The 20672-nt window shown below is 29.9% G+C and overlaps 1 protein-coding gene across 1 annotated transcript in view; it reads right to left on the reverse strand.

Moving 5' to 3' along the window:
* The window catches only part of LOC142323057 (uncharacterized), a 134004-nt gene that overhangs the window by 11378 nt on the left and 101954 nt on the right, over positions 1 to 20672 (reverse strand). Inside the window, exon 3 of the mRNA XM_075362175.1 lies at positions 4625 to 4710. Within this exon, the coding sequence (XP_075218290.1) occupies positions 4625 to 4710 (86 nt within the window). The remainder of the gene's footprint in view (positions 1 to 4624; positions 4711 to 20672) is intronic.

Here is a 20672-nt window from a genome sequence, read left to right on the forward strand (position 1 = left end):
CATGTATTTTTACCTTACATTATTCCATGTAGTTATATTTTAAATAAGTGTCTGTACTTTAATCACATTTATTTTTTAATTCTATTTTTTGCAATTTTATCCATCCAGGCAAATGCTGAGGCAGTGTCTTTTTTATCCAGTAAGTAGTGTATGCCCATTCTAAATAATGATTTATACAATGTTTTATTATGTGGCAATGAGGAAAAAAAGTTTATTTATTTCATTAAAATGATAAAAACAGATAGCAGAGGATGTAGGGTGTAAAATTATGGTGAGGATAAAAGATAAGGACAAAACATAAAGGAATGGAACATCAGTAAAACAAGCGAATGACTGCAAGCAAAAAAATTATTGATTTGAATGGGATCAATTAACACCTTTCAGTCACCAAAGTAAGTACAATAATGATCAATGACTTAAATCTCGTAACTCAAAATCACAGTAAACTTTACAGTTTTTTTTTTTTCAATTTAACAAACTTCCCAAGGTTTTGACAATGGTTAAAATCTATGAATAGCTATACATAGCGAGCCAAAGAAATGGGAAAATTTCTTTACAATGTCAGCAAGACTTAATTTTCTTTGAGTGTATCCACTGATTATCATGCAGAATCATATTGCTGCCATTAATTGACTTTAAACAGTGGAGTGACATATAAAATGCTTCACTGTAAAAACATATTACAAAAATGACTGTGCCCAGCTGTTTGTAGGGAGTATTCCAATATTTTAATCTTCATCATGATCTTGTCTCATCTCTCATACAAAAAATACCTAGGTTAGGAATTTTGAAGAAATATCCTCAGCACAAAATAAAAACCTACCTACAAAATAAAAACCTGTTAAACAAGAACAATTTGCAAATGCTGAAGTTAACAGAGTTGCTGTTTTGCTGAGTCCAAAATGATTGACTGGAGGTCATTTAAGATCACTTAACAAGTTCACAAAGAATATTGTCAAAAGATTTTGAATTTTCATAGATATATATTGCAATCTGTTCAAGAATTGAAGTCTCAGGACTCATGAGAAATCATGAAAACCTTTGTGAGAATTCTAAATACAACTAAACATTACTTTCTTCTCTGAACATTACAACTTTCTTCTTAATTTACAGATGTAAGATGAAGCACTCATTTTACCTGAGATAGGAAAGGAAAGAGAAACACAAAGGGGTTGTAGGTGAGACATGTTGTAAATGGAATAAGTTTTTAGAAAATGTTTTTAATATATAACATTATTTTGTAATAATAATAATGGTGCGAAGCAGCTAGGGGTCACTAGTAATTTTTTTGTTGAAATCCTAGTAATTGGATGTTCCAACTACAAAGAGTTTAACTATACTGCATCCTGTAGTATCTCATTTTGACTGCCCTGTCCACTTTATTCTAAATAATTTTTGTCATATCTCTACTTCTATTTTTATTTGATTTTAGTAATACTTTAAAAATCCACCCATTTCATGAAAAAGCAAAAAGATTATTCTTGAGCAAAAAGAAATGTTTATTTTTGATAAAAATTAGGTTGTTTATTTCTATTTTTTATCTGCTTGTAACTGGTAAACCTGTGGAATGATTTTCAAAATTCAAATTTGTTTTTTTTTTACTTATAAGATAATGTAATTGCCCAAGATGCAGTTGAATTTTCAATTTTATCATATTTTAGAGTTTTTAAATTTTTTGAGGAGAGGAAGAAATTATGATTCATTTAATAGCTACTTTCTCACACAATAACCACGTTCCTGTACATGATTTTATTCTCATCAAAATTAATTGCAATTAAGCATTTATTTAATTGTTATTCTAATTATTAAACTTAAATAACACAGGGCAGATTTTCGTCACTCAAATTTTATTGTTTTAGGATTTTCTGGACATTGATTAGGCCTTTTTTATTTATCACTATGTTCATTTTGCTTTATATAATAAAAGGAACTGTTTTAATTTTATAAAAAAATCATTAACATATATTTTTATTTTCACATAAATATTTAAGGTTATTACCAGAGGTGTCAGCCATAAGGCAATATAGAGTTCTGAATTATCGATGAGTCTTAAATTATACTCTTTAATATTACTTTATCTCGATCAACGGTGGGCATATTTCATCATCCAAAAAGTGGAATTTTTCTATACATTTTATAAATTTATTTCTTTCCTTTTTTTATTTATACAATATATATTTTACTTCAATACAGTAGTTTCATCTTAATATTTTGAAAAGTTTTTTAATTTCCTCAACCTTGGTCTAACAAGTTGGATTTTAGTTGTCACATATGTTGGAATCCAGCAATAACGCTGTGAACTCATAAACTGTGCCCCAATTATAAAGTAAGGAGGAAAGAGAGTAAAGTCCAACCACAGTTCAGCAATAGCACTGGCCAACAGCAGTTCTCCAGCCCAATCCAGAAATTTGCAATGATTGGATTGTTTTTTTTTAATGTATAAATATAAATTAAGAGTATGTTTTTTTTTTTTCAAAGGGACAAGACAATTTATCTATTTATTGTGTAATACATCAGTATTTTACTCTATTTTTTTTTTAAAGTACAATTGTAAATTACCAGAATTCTTTACTATTTTTTAAACACATTAAATATAAATTATAGCTCAATATTTTTATTGTTTTATTTTAGCATCTAATCTTTTAATAGTACTAGACAAATCTCATAGGATGATCCCAAAGCCTATATATATATATATATTCAGAAGAATTGAGAGGAGAATGAAAGAAGTGTTAGGAGAAGACCAATTTGGTTTCAGGAAAAGTATATGGACAAGGGAAGCAATTTTAGGCCTCAGATTAATAGTAGAAGGAAGATTAAAGAAAAACAAACCAACATACTTGGCATTTATAGACCTAGAAAAAGCTTTCGATAACGTAGACTGGAATAAAATGTTCAGCATTTTAAAAAAATTAGGGTTCAAATACAGATATAAAAGAACAATTGCTAACATTTACAGGAACCAAACAGCAACAGTAATAATTGAAGAACATAAGAAAGAAGCCGTAATAAGAAAGGGAGTCCGACAAGGATGTTCCCTATCTCCGTTACTATTTAATCTTTACATGGAACTAGCAGTTAATGATGTTAAAGAACAATTTAGATTCGGAGTAACAGTACAAGGTGAAAAGATAAAGATGCTATGATTTGCTGATGATATAGTAATTCTAACTGAGAGTAAAAAGGATTTAGAAGAAACAATGAATGGCACGGATGAAGTCCTATGCAAGAACTACCACATGAAAATAAACAAGAACAAAACGAAAGTAATGAAATGTAGTAGAAATAAAGAAGATGGACCACTGAATGTGAAAATAGGAGGAGAAAAGATTATGGAGGTAGAAGAATTTTGTTATTTGGTAATTAGAATTACTAAAGATGGACGAAGCAGGAGCGATTAAAATGCCGAATAGCACAGGCGAAACGAGCCTTTAGTCAGAAATATAATTTGTTTACATTAAAAATTAATTTAAACGTCAGGAAAAGATTTTTGAAAGTATATGTTTCGAGCGTAGCTTTATATGGAAGTGAAACTTGGATAATCGGAGTATCTGAGAAGAAAAGATTAGAAGCTTTTGAAATGTGGTTCTATAGGACAATGTTAAAAATCAAATGGGTGGATAAAGTGACAAATGAAGAGGTGTTGATGATGAAGAAAGAAGCATTTCGAAAAATATAGCTAAAAGAAGAGACAGACTTATAGGCCACATATTAAGGAATCCTGGAATAGTCGTTTTAATACTGGAGGGACAGGTAGAAGGAAAAAATTGTGTAGGCAGGCCACGTTTGGAATATGTAAAACAAATTGTTAGGGATGTAGGATGTAGAGGGTATACCGAAATAAAATGACTAGGACTAGATAGGAAATCTTGGAGAGCTACATCAAACCAGTCAAATGACTGAAGACAAAAATATATATATATATATACTAAATGACATGTTTAATTGAGACTGTTGTTTAAATGGAGATGACTTCTATTATTACTCTTCTTAAAAAAAAAAAAAAACTGCAATTCACAGTCAGCCATAGGAAATGAAATGAAATGAAATGTTTCATTAAATATCGCATATTGTTTAACATTTCCAGGTGTATTTATTTTTATCATTAACATCTACTACATCATTCTTTTTAATATGTATGTATTTATAAATTAGTTCACAGATTTTGACAGTTAATTATGATTAATAACTGCTTATAATGTTCTGATACATACAGAAATCTACCTTTATATTTAAACCTCCTAAATTGATAGTTTTATACTTTGTTATTATACTGTGGCTGATCTAATACAAATTTTCCGACAATTGAATAGAATGTTTTTATTGTGAATAGTAGTTATAAACTCCTGTAAGAAGGTCATGAAGTACGCTACTCTGCAAATTTCAACTAAACATGTCTTTAAGTACATATATATATATTTTTAGTAGAATAAATTTTTTTTTAATATTGCATTAATTTTTTTTTTTTATTGTAACAAAGGGGATATTTCAATCCTTTAAAAAGAAAATTTATAACTTATTTGCTTTGAGAAGAAAACCTAAAAGAGGAATGACTGTCACAGAATGTATACACATATCTTTTAAATATTATTAAAAGCTATATAAAGGCTTAATAATATCTAACCTGTTAGGAAGACAGGAATTGAAATGAAAAACCCACCAACAGCACAGACTCTTGTTACTGATGATTTCTTCAGGTACTTATTTGTCCTAAAAAAAAAATTAAAAGAATAAAATAAAAAAAATGTAAACTGTAATTCAACCATACGCTCAGTTACTTAAAAAATGTTAAGTAACTCAATTAACCTCATGCATAATTTGGGAACAGGCATGGCTATTTTATGAGTATTTCTATCAATTTCCCCATAGAGATAAATATTATTTTCTAAAAATAGTACAATTTTATGTTACATAATTTTTTTTAAATATTTTTGGTTATTTTATTACAAAGATGTACATAAAAGAATATTATGTTGACAGTGTAAACCTCTAAGGTGAAGCCGTACTATCTCTGCCTTTCACTTGTAAGTCCTGACTACAAATTTTCATCAGGTTTTAATGAGCTGCAAAAGTTTATTTCTCATCAGCAGTTGTAATAGGGCAGTAACATGTAGTCACTTAAAGAATGGAAATAAAAAAGTAAAAAGTTACATTTTCTGCTTATTTGGCAGGTATAAAGATCCAAATATGTATAGCAAACAAAGGCCAACCAAAATGAGGAACTCAATTTGATTAGATGTTATACACAATAGATTAGCAGTGATAGGGTTTTACATGCTCATCCTTGGGAACAACCAATTGGTTAACATTCCCTAGTAACTGTACATAGCATTTCCATTTTATAATTTACTGTAGTCTTATTCTTGTACTTTTAATTGTACTTATTTTCCTACCGAGAACATCATAGTTTTAAAAGCAAACTAGTAATATTTACAGATTAAAACTCTTCTTTCCCAGATCCTGCATTACATTCTTCTTTTTGTTTTTCATGATAAAATGAAGTTAATAATAACTTCATTTTCTTCTTCACTTCTGTTGAATCGTGGCTTAACAACTGATCAATATCAATCCACATGTTGCTTTTCTTTACTTTTGTAATAAATGTGTGTCAGATTCCACAACAGTTCTTTTCTCTGTATTATTCAATTAACATTAAAGAGTCTACATCAGTCCACTCCACAATAAAATTTTATTTAGTTTAATTATTTATTTTTTATTGAATTTTTATTTAATTATTTTATTTTTAAAGATTTAAAAATGTTTATTAAGAATTAGGCAAAAAAAATTTGTGCCAATAAATACAATCACAAAAATATAGCATGTACTGAAAAGGGTTTAATGAGGATGGATGTATTTACTTGCAGGATTGTGAAGCGATGCTAAACTGATGTAGACACTTGTCTATGCCAATCAACAAATATCTTTTATGTGACTGATGATTAATTCTGCTGTCCAAATGGTAACAGCAAATTTGAACCAAGGCTAATAAATACATTGGCCCTCTTCCAATCAATCAAATTAACAGCAAAAAATCTAACCTTGATTTGTTATATATGATCGGAGGTTAAGAAAAATATGAGAGCTAATAGGTTTTATTAACTGAAATGTGTTCTTTTATTAGATTCCACAAGAAATATGTAAAATATATGGGGGTAGCTGTAAACAAGAGGTCCCAAATTGATAAGGAAAAAACAGAATAATACCAAATAGTTTCAAAATGTATCATTAGGTGGAATCACAGTTTGGTTAGCAGTTAGTTATGTAGGAATTCATTTTATGCTGAAGCATAAATAAGCAAATCATTTTGTACCACCTTTGCTTACAAGGTAGCTCTTGAAGGAGGCTACAAGTAAATGACATGTATTTTTTAAAGGTCAAAAAGATTTCTTGCAAAAAAATTTCATAAGGAACATTCCTGTTTATAGTGAAAAATGTTTGTCACATAGTGTTGAAAAACTGGTCAATGAGCAATTTTCTCATCCATTTCAAATTGTACGTATTTCTTTATTTTACTTAGCTAAGATTATTTTAAAACAAAAAATACAATATTCCTCCATTACTTAGCTTTAGGTACAATTTATAAACTTTAAACAGAACACAACAAAGCTAATGTGTTACAAACCGAAATGAAATAAAACCACACTATAATCTTTTGGTTACAGAAAACACTTACCATTCTTTATATGTCCATCCTTAATTCATAAAATAAATAAATAAAATAAGAATAACTAAATCTGATAACTGGCGTTTGCCATTATCACATCAATTAGCACAAATTGTACAAATAACATCACATTTTCATATCAATAAACAAACAAATAATTTCAATAATACAAAACCAAGTGTTTTATTCATACACTACTAGATAAAAAAACAAAATAATAAATGAAAAGTTCAGTCTTTCCATAAAAAATAAAATTTTAATTAAATACTAATAATTTTCTTTAATATTGTCTCAATTTAAAGAAGACAATTACTTTAAATATGTCTCCCTTATTTATAACATGTATCAAATTATTTGTTTGTAGCAATTATTACAATAATCCAAATTCTTTAAGTTAAAATAATCAGACTTTATTATAAATCTAGGGGGGCATGACTTAGCAATCTAAATTATACAAGTCTTAATTTTTTTAACAATAAATTAAATGTAACATAATTCTGCAATTCAAAATTTACATTAATATGCTGTAAATGAATTACATTTTAAAGTTTTGTACACCTCACTATGTAAATTCATGAAATAGTAACACAAAATATTTAATTAACACATCATAGTTTTCCACTAAACCTTGCTTGTTCAAATTTTCCCACAGATTCATGTAACCTGCTTTCCTAAAATGAACTTCCTTAACTTAATCTGCATAATTGTACTTACAGATGGCATCATATTTTTATTAAAAAAAAAATGTATCTTAGGATTATTTGCATTATCCATAACCACCAATTTTCTTTATATTCACAATATTTTTTTTTTCTTTTCTGACAATAGTTACACAACTGCTGCAGCAGTTATAGCTATAAGAGAAGTATTATCAAAATTTTACATGTAGAAAGTTGAATTTTGGTACAGCAGTATACCATTAGTTGTTTACAGTACTGAAACTTTAAAGTTGATTGAACTTAACAGGTTTAATAAGTCTAATTAATAAGTCTTTGCTTAATTAATAGATTATCAAATTCATTACCTAAAATCTATTTCCATTTCCTATTTTATAACTGATTTGATAAATTTCAGGTAATAGAAGTAATTAAAATAATTATATATATATATATATATATATATATATATATATATATATTAAAATAATAATAGTAATAGTAGTCATTAATATTTAAAAACCCTATGGCATATTTAAAACAGAAATCTATCAGGAATGCTAGCACTACATGAGTATTATCTATTTCTCTCCTTAGTGTATAATTTGATGCAATTATGCAACAGCAACAGTCTCTTAAAAAAAATGCTGTATGTTTTAAAAATTATCTGTCTAGTACCATAATGAAGATACAAATAACAAAACAGAACAAAATGAAGTATTGAAAAGGGTATTATACACTAACCAACTGTGTAATTCTGTTGTACATATTGATGATAAGACAGTGGTAATAGCTACATATGCTTCTGGTAAAAAATATTTTCACTGTTCTTTCAAATAAACCAAACTGCTTAAAAACTGTATTGAAATATCTAACCTCTTTGTTAATCTCTACCCCCAACATTATTATATAAAATTGAGTATATATTTTTATTTTTCATGTCCTTCTTTCCTAAAAATTTTAATTTTAGTTTTATTTATATAACAACTAATTTATTTGCTTCACAACATAAACTCAGTGCTTGAAAAATATTTTTAATGAACATATAAAATTCAGATAGAATCATTATATTGTCAGCAAAAGCAGTCATAAATATTTTGAACAAATGATGAACTGATACAACCTTACCCTTTGATCGGTTAAAAATTGCTATAAATCTGCCACAAATAAAGTGGAAACAGTGGGACAAGAGGGGGGGGGGGGGGTTGAAGGTCTTGCCTCTCAGAACTTCCCTCTGATTCACTTCCACAAACTCCTAATCCCCATCTTCCATCTTTTAAATTAAAAAAAAATCTTTTTTCATCTTAATAGTAGTATTTTGAGCAGTTTGGAATCTAAACCCCTCTCAAACAACTTATCCATAAAATAGCATGATCAAAAAAATAAATAAATAAAAAGCTGATTTATTATTGATAAAGAAATCAAAGAGTGAACCCCCTCCTTTGCTCATAATTACAAGAATATGTAATTTTATAACTATGATCAATATAAATAAATTATCTCCCTTCCCTAAACCCCAACTGAAATTCAAGGAGTAATTTTTCTTCTATAGCAAACCTGTCCACACACTGAAAAAGAAACACTTGCGTAAGACGTTTTATAATACACTTCACCAAAGTGATAAGTCTGTACTATGGAACACATTTATTCCGCTACTTAAAAAATTTCTCCCTTCTTAGAAACACATTTCCCTTGTGAGTCGGGAACAAATTTATTGTTTAAAAAAATGTTATTAATAAACTTCAAGTATATACTGTTCATCCTTTATATTTCAAAAATTCATTTGCAACAATCTGGCCTTGGTGACTTATTTCTACATTTACTTAAAACAGTGATGAAATTCATCAAATGTTTTCAGAGCATCAAAAGCAAACAACAATTATAGAAAACTACAGCGATCCTTGAATCTAAATCAACCGCATGATTACCTCTTAAATTCATACACCAAACTCCTCGAAATTCAATTTACACCTAAAACAATTTAATAATTTTCATGATCAATCAAAACAATAGATGAAATGTCACACTGTTCTTGAACAGTGTAAAAATAATAAATATCTTGGTGTCTTCCTATTTAATCTTAATTAGATAAATAAATATTAAGATTCTCCATTACAAAAATTTCTTTTTTACAACTTATAAGGTCCTTTCTTAACCTTCTTTCTTAATAATTTAAAATACCTATCAAACTACGGATATGACATAAAATTAAATTAACTCTATTGATATTGAGCACATACTTCATGTCCCCATTCTACAACTTCCAATATCCCGTCTTAAAATATTCATCAAAATTATAGACTAAAATTTATTACTAATTAGTGAAAATAAATGTTACTAAAAACAAACTTCTCATTTTTCCATTTCAAACCCTGACAATTTTTTTCCTAACCTTATGCAGATCCAAACTTAAAACTACTGGGAAATGATCCGACAATGTTCAACTGTTTCATCTATAGGTTTTCCATCAAATCTACAGTTCCCATATTATCAAACAAGATCAATGGTTATTTTCCTGACTGAACTTAGGGTATATGAAAAATGTGCTGAATTATTAGTATTAATTAAAACAAAATTAAAGCTTTTGAAAAGTTCAACAATTAACCAACCTTTCTTGCTTACCTCACTGTTCAATGAATTCTTTTTATGACCAAAAACATAGCTGCTATGGATCAAATCACGCTCTACCTGATTTAAATTCCTGACTCTTGCATTAAAATCTCCACCAAATATTATTGCTTTATTACTATAACACGACCTACCTCATGACATACCTCCCGAAACAAATTTTAAACCTATAGAAATCCTCACTAGACAGAAAATAAATATTTCCTATGCTGTAAGGAAATTCTTAGGAATTTATGTTCAGCACATCTCCCCATTCAAAACTTCTGAAAAAATGAAAAAAGATCTAGGGTTTATCCCAAGATAGCTTGATGAGATTGTTACCAACCTGTGTGTTACAACATGGAAGGGGACTTTGTGGACACTCTGCATTACATGCTATTATTAAACATCCCATTTGCCTTTCCTCATTAGTTCAAATAAGATTTAAATTTTACCCAAATTATGATGTTAGGAAATGTTAGTTTCTAACCTTACCACTAAAATACTTTTTATTCACCACAACCCTGCACTGACACAAATTTCTACCTGAAGGCCATAATCACTTTCTATTATATAATAAACAGGTTGGTAACTATAAATTTTATCAGGTGATTGTAAGGTTTAATCAGCTCTTATCATTTACTCAATAAATTACCAGGTTTGTTAGAGGTTGATGTTATTTCCACATATTCAAGAATTTTGATTTGTGCAGTGTTAAGTTAAAATGTCAGAAACAAGTGAGAATTCAGTTGAAGAAAAGCTCGTTGCAAACGTTTGGATGCATGAACACAGTAACACAAATGAAAATTATGAAAACATAATAGACATACTCGTTTAGGTTTTGGTAGGGAAGATCTATCAGTAATACTGTCAAGGAGGGAAAAAGTGCTTCTTTTTCAACGAAACAGTCCACAATCAGTATGACCTTCTATTTGATTGAATAGATCTGATATTGTTGAAGATCATATTTACAATCTTCTCTTCAATCAGGAAAAAGTCTTCAGAGATAAATATTCCTCATTCACTTCCTAAATATTCCTCAACTCTTCAGGAAGTAATGAAAAAAGATCTTGGGTTAAACGCAAGACGACCTGGTGACATACAGTGTACCAACCTGTATTATATCATGGAAAGAGGCTTTGAGGCAACTACTTTTAAGCCCCCTTCACAGTTTCTCGTTGGCCAGACACGATCTCCAATTTAACAAAATTGGAGATAATATAAATTGGACATAATATCAATAACCCTCCAAAAAACTGGAAGCTATTCATTTTTTAATTTCTTTATATTTCCAATAAATAATAATTTTTCAGGTTAAGAGGCAGAGGCAAATAATTCTCTATGGCACAACATTTTTTTTTTTTTTTTATGATGGATTCTTCACCGATTTAGTAACTAATAACACTTGAAAATTTTCAGTTTTCAAGTTGTTCAAATTATGAGACTTTTTATGTACGAGGGTAAGTCAATTATTATCCGCAATTTAGTTATATTTTTTTTAGTTATGTTCGCAGTACTGTTGTGTTACGTAGATGACGCATGCGTGGTTTAATTATTGTTATGTCTGTGCAAGTTTGATGCTGCTAGGTTAATTCCATCATCGCTGCTCCGCTTTTTGTTTTCACCAAAGAAGAGCAACGTTCAGTGATCCGGTTTTTTGTGGTCGGAAGGTGTATCAGGGGGCCGAAATTCATCGAAGACTTTCGGTACAGTACGGGAACAGTGTGTTGCCGCAACTGTGTATCTACGAACGGATTGAAAAATTCAAAAACGGTCGCACAAGTGTTACGCACGACGAAGGAGCCGGACGACCGTTTACCGCCACAAATGAGGAAAACATTAAGCGTGCACATGACATGGTTTTCTTAGACAGACGAGTAATATTGATGAAGTGGCACATCGTCTGCAAATTATTCACGGTTCTGCCTACGAAATCATCCGCAATAGACTTGGGTTTCATGAAGTCTATGCAAGATGGATCTCAAAACAACTCACACAGTTGCACGCTTGGACATCTGCCAAAAACATTTAGATCGCAATGGTAAAGAATGGGACATTCTTGAGGCACGACAATAAACAGTGTGCATAACAGTGAGATGCTTACTGCCAAGCTGAAGCCTGAAATTCGAAGCAAACGCCGAGGACTGCTGTAGAAAGGTGTTTTGTTGTTGCACGACAATGCCCGTCCATATACTGCTACCCACACTGCTGAAACTCGACTTTGAAGTACTGGCTCATCCTCCGTATAGTCCTGATCTTGCTCCTTCTGACTACCACTTGTTTGGTCCCCTCAAAAGCATTAAGGGGCCGTCGATTGAACTCGGACGAAACAGTAAAAGAGGCGGTGCATTCTTGGCTCGCAGCCCAACCGAAAACCTTCTTTTATGAGGGCATCAGGAAGCTTGTGCAACGATGGACCAAGTGCGTTGAAATGCAAGGGGACTATGTTGAAAAATGATGTACATGTACGTTTCCTATTTGTATTGCAATAAAATTTATAACTACATTGTGGATAATAATTGACTTACCCTCGTATTTCCTAACTTTGAACGGACCACTTCACTGACCTTCTCCTATCTGATTTATATTCAGCAAATGTCAATCAGAATCCAACACATAAACATTGTCTATGTTATAAAATGCACTATTACTTGACTCTGTCAAAAATAAAAATATTGCTTTCCTTACTGTCTTCCCATATCATGCTACTTTTTTAAATTCTTTTCTATCTTTTTGTTGCTTATTCCTTAAATAATTTTCCAAATTGTTTCAAATTACTGACTTTCTTACCAGTTTCTTTTTAAGTGATCCCAAAGCAAAAGTAACGACAACCACAGCTCAACTATCCTTTTTACCAATCCGTTTTGCAGCAACAATATAAACAGAAAATTAAAGTACCTGCCAAGTTAAAAACTTCCAATACAACTTCACACAAAAGTTTGTATACTTCTTTATTACGAATATTGAAATATAATTTGGTCCTGATCTTTCGATTTAAAATAAAAAAATCTGTTTTTTTACATGCAACCAGCTCATCATTAAGATATTTTGTTGTCTTATTCAACTTATTCTTAAACTATTCTAGTACTACTTGCAAATTTTTAATAATCCTTTTATCAGTTTTTGTCTCTTAAATCTTTTTTCATTGCTAAATGTTTTATTTCATCCATACAATTTTATTAAAATATCAATATGTTTCAGTAAACTGTACACCAAACAATAACTATCCACAACAATCACAACTGATGAGTTACTATAGGATAAGATACTCAGATTTAGCAACAAATACCACCACTCACCATCGCATCTCATAGCCAACCCCCAGTTCAAATTGTAACAAAACCGACACAGTGTGGCAAGTGAAGGATATGATTTGAGCTGATATGTATGACAATAAATAGTACAGCAACTAAAATTAGATATTCTCATGGTTTAGCAAACAGTACAAATTCAACAAATAATCATTTTAATTTCTGAAAAGTCTGTTCACAAAGAGTGCCCAATGAACACAATAGGAATTTAATGAGTCAATGCTTAAACCATCTGTAACTCAGCTTACAACATTAAAGAAGATATGCGCTTAACATTGCTTGGGACAAATCATGAGTACATTTTTATAAACCCAAACTATAGTGTTTTTTGACACATGGAACATTCTTCTTCATTTTTAGGCAAGGTGTTCTCAATTTAAACTAATTAATGTTTTGGGATTTTGAAAGAGTGCTGCTACAGCATTTCTAGATAAGTGAATGATGCATCATACTATGATTTTCTGTTGATTCTCAATTTAAATTGAGATTGATAATTTAAATAAAACATCAGAATTTGAGTATTCCTCTCCATCATATTCCCAGACCACATTTAACGTAATTAATCCAAACAAGAAATGTCTACAACATCAATTTACATATCTAACTCGACCCCAAACGTCTTATACTAGTTTGATGTACTAAAAACACACTTGATCAACAAAAAATTTCACATTTTTTTGTTGATCAAGTGTGTGTGTCAAGATGTAGAAAACAAACATGAAGTGTGAATATAGCTTAGACAGGAGCCAAAAGACTTTTATGCAGCAGGAATTGCATCACTAATAGTGTTTGCATAAGTGTACCAATGTTGTTGGAAATTATATTAAAAAAAAATTCCTATTTTCCTAAAGTATTATTTTTAATTGCTGATAAATTTAAATAGCTGATAAATTCACAAACATCTTTCTTGTACTTTGGCAAAAAGTGCATTACAAAAATGTAATTTCTAATACAAAACTGACTGAAACATCCTCTTATTTAATAAGATGGCATAAAAAAATTACAAAAAAAAGAAAAAAGCTATTTTATGAAATATTGCTTTGTCATCAAATTAAAAAACTAACTGTTTTAAAAATTAATTGTCTGGGATGAATTAATAAACAATCAATTATTCATTTTTTCTTTTATTGCATGAAACCGTTCTAAATGTACTATGTTATTATTTTTTTTAAATACAGAATATTAAACAAAGCAGATATGTTAATGACTTCAATTCAATTAAATAGATTTCTATCAATTTCTTACTGTTATCTGTTTCATTCTTTGTGTTCTGCCATTAGGGCAGAACACAAAGATCCTGTCACACCTGTTACTCTCCACCTTATTCTATCCTTTGCTAACCTCTTTGTTTTAGCATATTTTCCCTTTTCCATCATCCCATCCATCATTTGAAATCTCTTCCTTCCTTCCATTCACCAAGCCTTCTATCACATCCACTAATAAATACCTTTTCATACAATGTGAAAAGTTATCTTAGCCAGTTCCTTTTCCTGTATTCAATCAAAATTTAGCATTTTCTTGTTTTTTCCGATTCTTGTTAATACTTTCTCATTTGTTACAGGTCTTGCTACCTGAAATTTACTATTTTGCCACACACCCCCATCTCAAATGCTTCAATTCGTTTTCTGTAGACCTTTCTCATGTCCATGTTTCAGCTCCATGGAGCATTACAATCTAAATAAAATATCTCATTAATCTCTTGCATATCAGGAAGTTTAACTTCCATACAGCAGTTTTCCCTTCTTATTAAATGCCTGCTGCTTCTTGATATTTTTGTTTTAATTTCTATTATGTAAGTCAGGTCATCAGTTATGAAGCCCCATAAGCACTAAAATTTCTTCACCTGCTCTAAAACTTTAATTCCCTCTTAATCTCAATCATCTCCTCTTTTCCACCAAATACCAAACATTTTTTGTTGATCTTGTCTTCTTTTTGTTGATCCTTGTACCTTGTCTTTTGCAAGCTTTATTAGTACCTTGGCCTTTCATCTTGAGGTCTGGGTTTGAATTCTGGTCAGGCATGGCATTTTTCATGCACTACAAAATTCCATATCCCATACACAACCTTTAAGCTTATGTGGTGATACCATCAAGCCAAGCAAACTAAAAAAAATCATCAAGCATTTCATTTAATTTACATGGGCTCTTTGCGAGTACCACCATTTCATCAGCAAAATGTATACATTCTATTTTTTTTCCCCTCCTGATCTTTACTCCACTTTTCCCGTTCTGACAGCATTTAATTATTTCTTCCAGTTATATACTAAACAGTGCTGGTGACATGCCGCATCCTTGCCTCACTTCCCTTCCAATTTCTATTCGTCCTGTCATTTCATCTCCTACCCATATTTTTATTCTCTAGTTATAGTAGAGCTCTTTTATTGGCCACTCTCTTTCTAGTCAACTCCCTTCTTTTTCAAAATTAACAGAAATTTATTCCATCTAATTCTGTCAAACACCTTTTCTAAATCAACAAATGCAACATATACTTTCCACCTCCTTTCCATGTATCTCTAACCTATTACTCTTAGCAGCCCTATAGCGTCCCTTGTTCCAACATTTTTTGTAAACTGATACTGTTCTTCCTCAATACTGCCATCTAATTTATTGTATATCTTCTTATTTGGAACCTTTAATAGTACCTTGGCTGTATATGATAATAGGCTAATCGTTCTATGTTTTTCACATTTGTTATTTTTCTTTTCTTTTTTATTGGTACCATTATTGTATACTGGAAGTCCTCCAGCCACTTTCCTTCTTCAAATAATCCACTGCTTAGATCTAGTAATAACAACTCTCCTGTCTCTCCTAGTTTTTTGAACAGTTCAATTGGTGTAGTTCAAAAGTCCCTCGGCTTTTGCTTTTCTCATTATTTTAATTGTTCGATTTATTTCACCCTGTACCCACACTGTAACAAGGGTTCACACTGTACCCTTTTTGATCTTCATGAACTTTGTACTTTTCTTCCAGTCCCATATATTTCTCTTGGTTTTTCATGCAATACATATAAATCCACAAATGCATTCTTCCCATCTCCTTTTTATCTTCCTCCTTGTCATTAAGTGTTCCTTCATCCTTTGCCTCTATCTGATACATTTTCTTCCCTCATTTCTCTTCAAAGACTCTTTTTGAAGCTTCTTTATACATTAGCTCATATCTCCCTTCTTTTTCCAAATTTTCTATCACTGTACATTTTTCCTTGAGCCACTTTTCCTAAGCTTTCTCAGTTTTCCATTTTAGTTCATTATTCATTATTCAAATTTCTATATCTCCTTCTTTCTTCGAGTTAAAATGATTAACTTGATGGACTGTAAACGTCTTGACTTTAAATGTGGATAAAACCAATCCATTGTGTTCCTCAGGTAGACATAATGTTAGTAAATGTGTGGATATAATTTCCATTTATGATGATAGTAATTCTGTTGCCCACACAGAAAAATTTGTTACAATTTGTTTAATTTCATTAAATGAAAAATTCTCTTGGGTTGAACAAATTGATTTTGTTTACAATAAAATCATGCTGTAATGTTATGCTTTGATCCATCTTAATAAAATGTAAAGCTTATAATCATTATTAAATAAATATTCATTATGATTTCACACCAAAGTAAAATATCAATAAAGTTAGGGCTCTCATTTTCAAAATATAAAAATGGGCTGTTGGATCATTGTTTGGTCCATAAGCTTGAATTATGTAGATAAATGTTTAGAAAATTAAAAATGTTAACTTATCCATGTTTTATGAACATATGTTCATGATCTTTGTTGAAAAAAAAAACAGAAACTTATTTCATTTAAAATAACAATATCCACCTCAGTCAAACTAGATAACAGAAATATATTCATGTAGCTCAGCACAATACTTTGGCTTATGAGAAAGCGTCTCATTATGCAACCATTGTCATTTATAATTAATTAATTAACCAATTAATTTAAAATACAATTTACAAATTTTCTTTTAAAGAAATAATATTATAGTGATGAATTTTTAAATAATATTAATTTAAAAAATCCCCAGAATGTTAAGCATCCCCATACATGTGTATGTAAATATGTGCTGAAATAATTCTCATTAACACCTTATAAGATGTGAATTATTTTTTAGTTATTATTTATAATTACTACCTTCATGTATTAACCTTAATTAGATATTATTTCATTAGCCTACATGTTAAATAATTAAAATGGACTCCAATCACATTTATTTTTTATTTTATAATTAATTACATATTTGTGATGTTGCCATCCCAGATCTATCCAGATCTGGGAAGTACTTTTTTTTAATCAAGTAGAAAAATGTACCTATTCCTTACGTTACTTCTGATATTATTGGTAAGTCTATTGATGGGATTTTAGCATAGTTATGTCTTTCTGAGAAGCACAATGCAACTGTTTTATTTAAATTTAAAGTTAGATGTTTACAATTGATTCAGTGAGTAAGTTTTTGAACTGCTAAAATATATTTTCAAATTCTTTTAAATAATTACCTTTGAATACAGATATAGTTATATCATTTACGAAGAGGGTAACAATAAATGGTTCAAGATTTTGAAATAGGTCATTCGCAAATAAGAAAAGCAAGAGGACAAGATAACTTCACTGTGGGACACTACGTTCTACATCTTGAATGGAAGACCTACAGTTAACATTTGTATTATTATCAAAAGATGCAATTTTAACTGTTTTCAGTCAGCAAAATATGACTTTAATCGACTGTAAGCACATCTTGTGATACCGAGATACAGGTTTTTTCACTGGTAAAAGATGTGGATAAAAATTGAATCCTTTGCTGAGATCCCAAAAACTTGAAATATGAAACTTTTTGTTATACAACTCTAAAATATTTTTCTAAAAACTGGAGAACGGCTGGATCAGTAGGCTAAAACCAAGCTGACAATTAGTCAATACGCTATGGAAATATTACAAGTCTATATTTCATAGATTTTTAGATATTTTAGAAAATATGGACAATAAAGAAATTGATTATAATTGTCTTATTTTTTTAAAAAACTATAATATAATTTAAAAAACCCTCTAAATCACTTAATCAAAAATCATTTACTGTTTTATTCCAGGAATGCTTTCACACTACTTCAGAGCATCATCAGCTGAATATTAAAAACATGTAAAGTATTAAAATAATTATTTAATTTAAATAAATATTTATTGTGATGTATTATATACCATCCTAAACTAGATACTACTGTGTTATTTTTAATTTTGGATCCAATTTCAAACAGTGCATATGTTGATTAAATATTGGTTGGTGATACATACAAATTCTATTTTATTTTTTTTACAGATAAACACAACTGAATACTTTCTATTTTACTTAAATGTAATTCTAAAATTCTCTTATCTATTTATATTAGATATGGTGTTTGTTTTATTAAATCTTAAGTTTCATTATGACAAATTAGATTAAATATTGACACTAGGTGTTCATTCCACCACTATAAATGTGATTAAAGTTATCACAAGACATTTTAAACATACCAAATTTACAGTGTTGCACAAATTAAGGAGAAATACTTCTTTTCGATTTTAACAAATTTTTATATTTTACTCACATGAATTTACACCATTCAATTTTGCAAGTATGAAATATGTCCAACTTTAATTTTACTACATCTTCCACTCTTCTGGCATAAATTGAATTAGTTTTATGCAATCTGAAGTTTTCATCCTTAAAACATATATGGATTGCACTGTAAATCATTTTCTCCTTTTTTATGTGGTCTAACCTACTAAATTCCTTCTTGCATATTGCCATAAATTCTTAACAGAGTTGAGATCAAAACAAGTTTCCTGGCCGGTCTAATACTGCCTCCTATCAACATTTTTCCTGCTTCTAGAGGAAAACAAGGAGTCAGGTCTAGTTGGAACACTCAGAAGGCCGAACTATGTTTACAAGATCAATATACATTTTTCTGCATTCATTATTACTTCAACAGGAACAAGAAAATCAGATTCTTCAACAGAAAAACATACCCAAAATATGTGTTTTAGAGTCTATCTTTTTCTGTCAATTTCCCTTTCTTATTGATTAAACAGAAGTGAACTCTTTTTTCTGGTAGAAAATGACAGTTTTTAACCACATATTGTGCTGTAATTTGACATCGAGGCATTAAAGAATTCTAATGAAGAGTTGATTTTAGTTCACTTTTTCATTTCAATTTCATTAATAAAATCAAACTGAATGAACACAATAAAAAATGACATGATAAGTTGAAAAATCCAAATGCAATTTACATAACATTTAATATCTAATTCACACTAGATTATAAAACACAAACAATAATTTTGTGCACAGCTACTTAAATAATAACCAGTAAAAACTGTCTGGCAAAGAACAGAGGAAATTTTCCTCTGAAGTGCAATGTTTACATTTTCACTGTATACACATATATGTATTTAGAGAGAGAGTAGGTTGTTATAACCTTGATTATAATGAACTTCGTTAATAAGATTAATACTTTTTCAACATTAGTAACTGATCTCAAGGGCAGAATGGTAGCATCTCAGGCTTTCATCCCAAACATCTCGATCCAAATTTCAGGTTTGGCATTTTTCATACATTGCGAAATTAATTTCTCATTAGTTGCTAAAAAGAAAATAGATATTTAAATGTAGTACAGATGTTTGTGTCCTTGTTGTTTGTATGTTAGTATGGGTATTTGTTACTTTTCTGGGTATATTATTGAACAACATTGTAACAAGACCAGATCTGGGATTCTTTCCAATTAAGAAGAAAGTATGAGAAAATATTTATGAAAGAAATCCAAAAGGGTACTAGAAGGGATCCTTTTGTCAGTCTAACAGGTTTGTTTAACAATCGTTCTTTGTAATAATATCAATGGCACACCTCCAACAGCTGTTTTTCAATGAGAAGGGTTACTGGACCAGAGTAGAAATTTATGGGAAAATTTAAGGGCACGGATGATAATTCTCACGCTTCAACAGTTAAGAAATTTGATGGTTCTGCAGATCAGGGTATATAAGACTGCTCGGACTAAAGGGAAAGTCATTATGAAGCAAGTATCAGTGAGTGCTGCGAGGTATGTTCAATGCGACAGTAAGCCGGCATTATTAGTCAGCATATATCAATGAGTTAAGTGATCTCACAAGTATTCCAGTGTGGACAGTGGGTGAATGCAGGAAGTTGTTTGATGAGTTACTGGTAACCAATTGTGAAAATGACAGTTTTAAATTCATTCATAAATTATGGTAGTTCTATTATAAACAGGAAAAATATTTCAGTGAATGGAACTGTATGAACCTTAGACTTGTCTAATCTTATCTTGTTATTAATGTAATACTAGTTGTTAAACATGTTAATATTTGGGGTTATAATAATGTCTTTAGTCAACTGGACTGTATTCCGGTTTTTATGATTTAACTAACTTCAAAACAAATGCTTCCTGCATTTGAAAAA

This window comes from Lycorma delicatula, chromosome 1 (assembly GCF_047948215.1).
Source record: "Lycorma delicatula isolate Av1 chromosome 1, ASM4794821v1, whole genome shotgun sequence".
Lineage (NCBI taxonomy): Eukaryota > Metazoa > Arthropoda > Insecta > Hemiptera > Fulgoridae > Lycorma > Lycorma delicatula.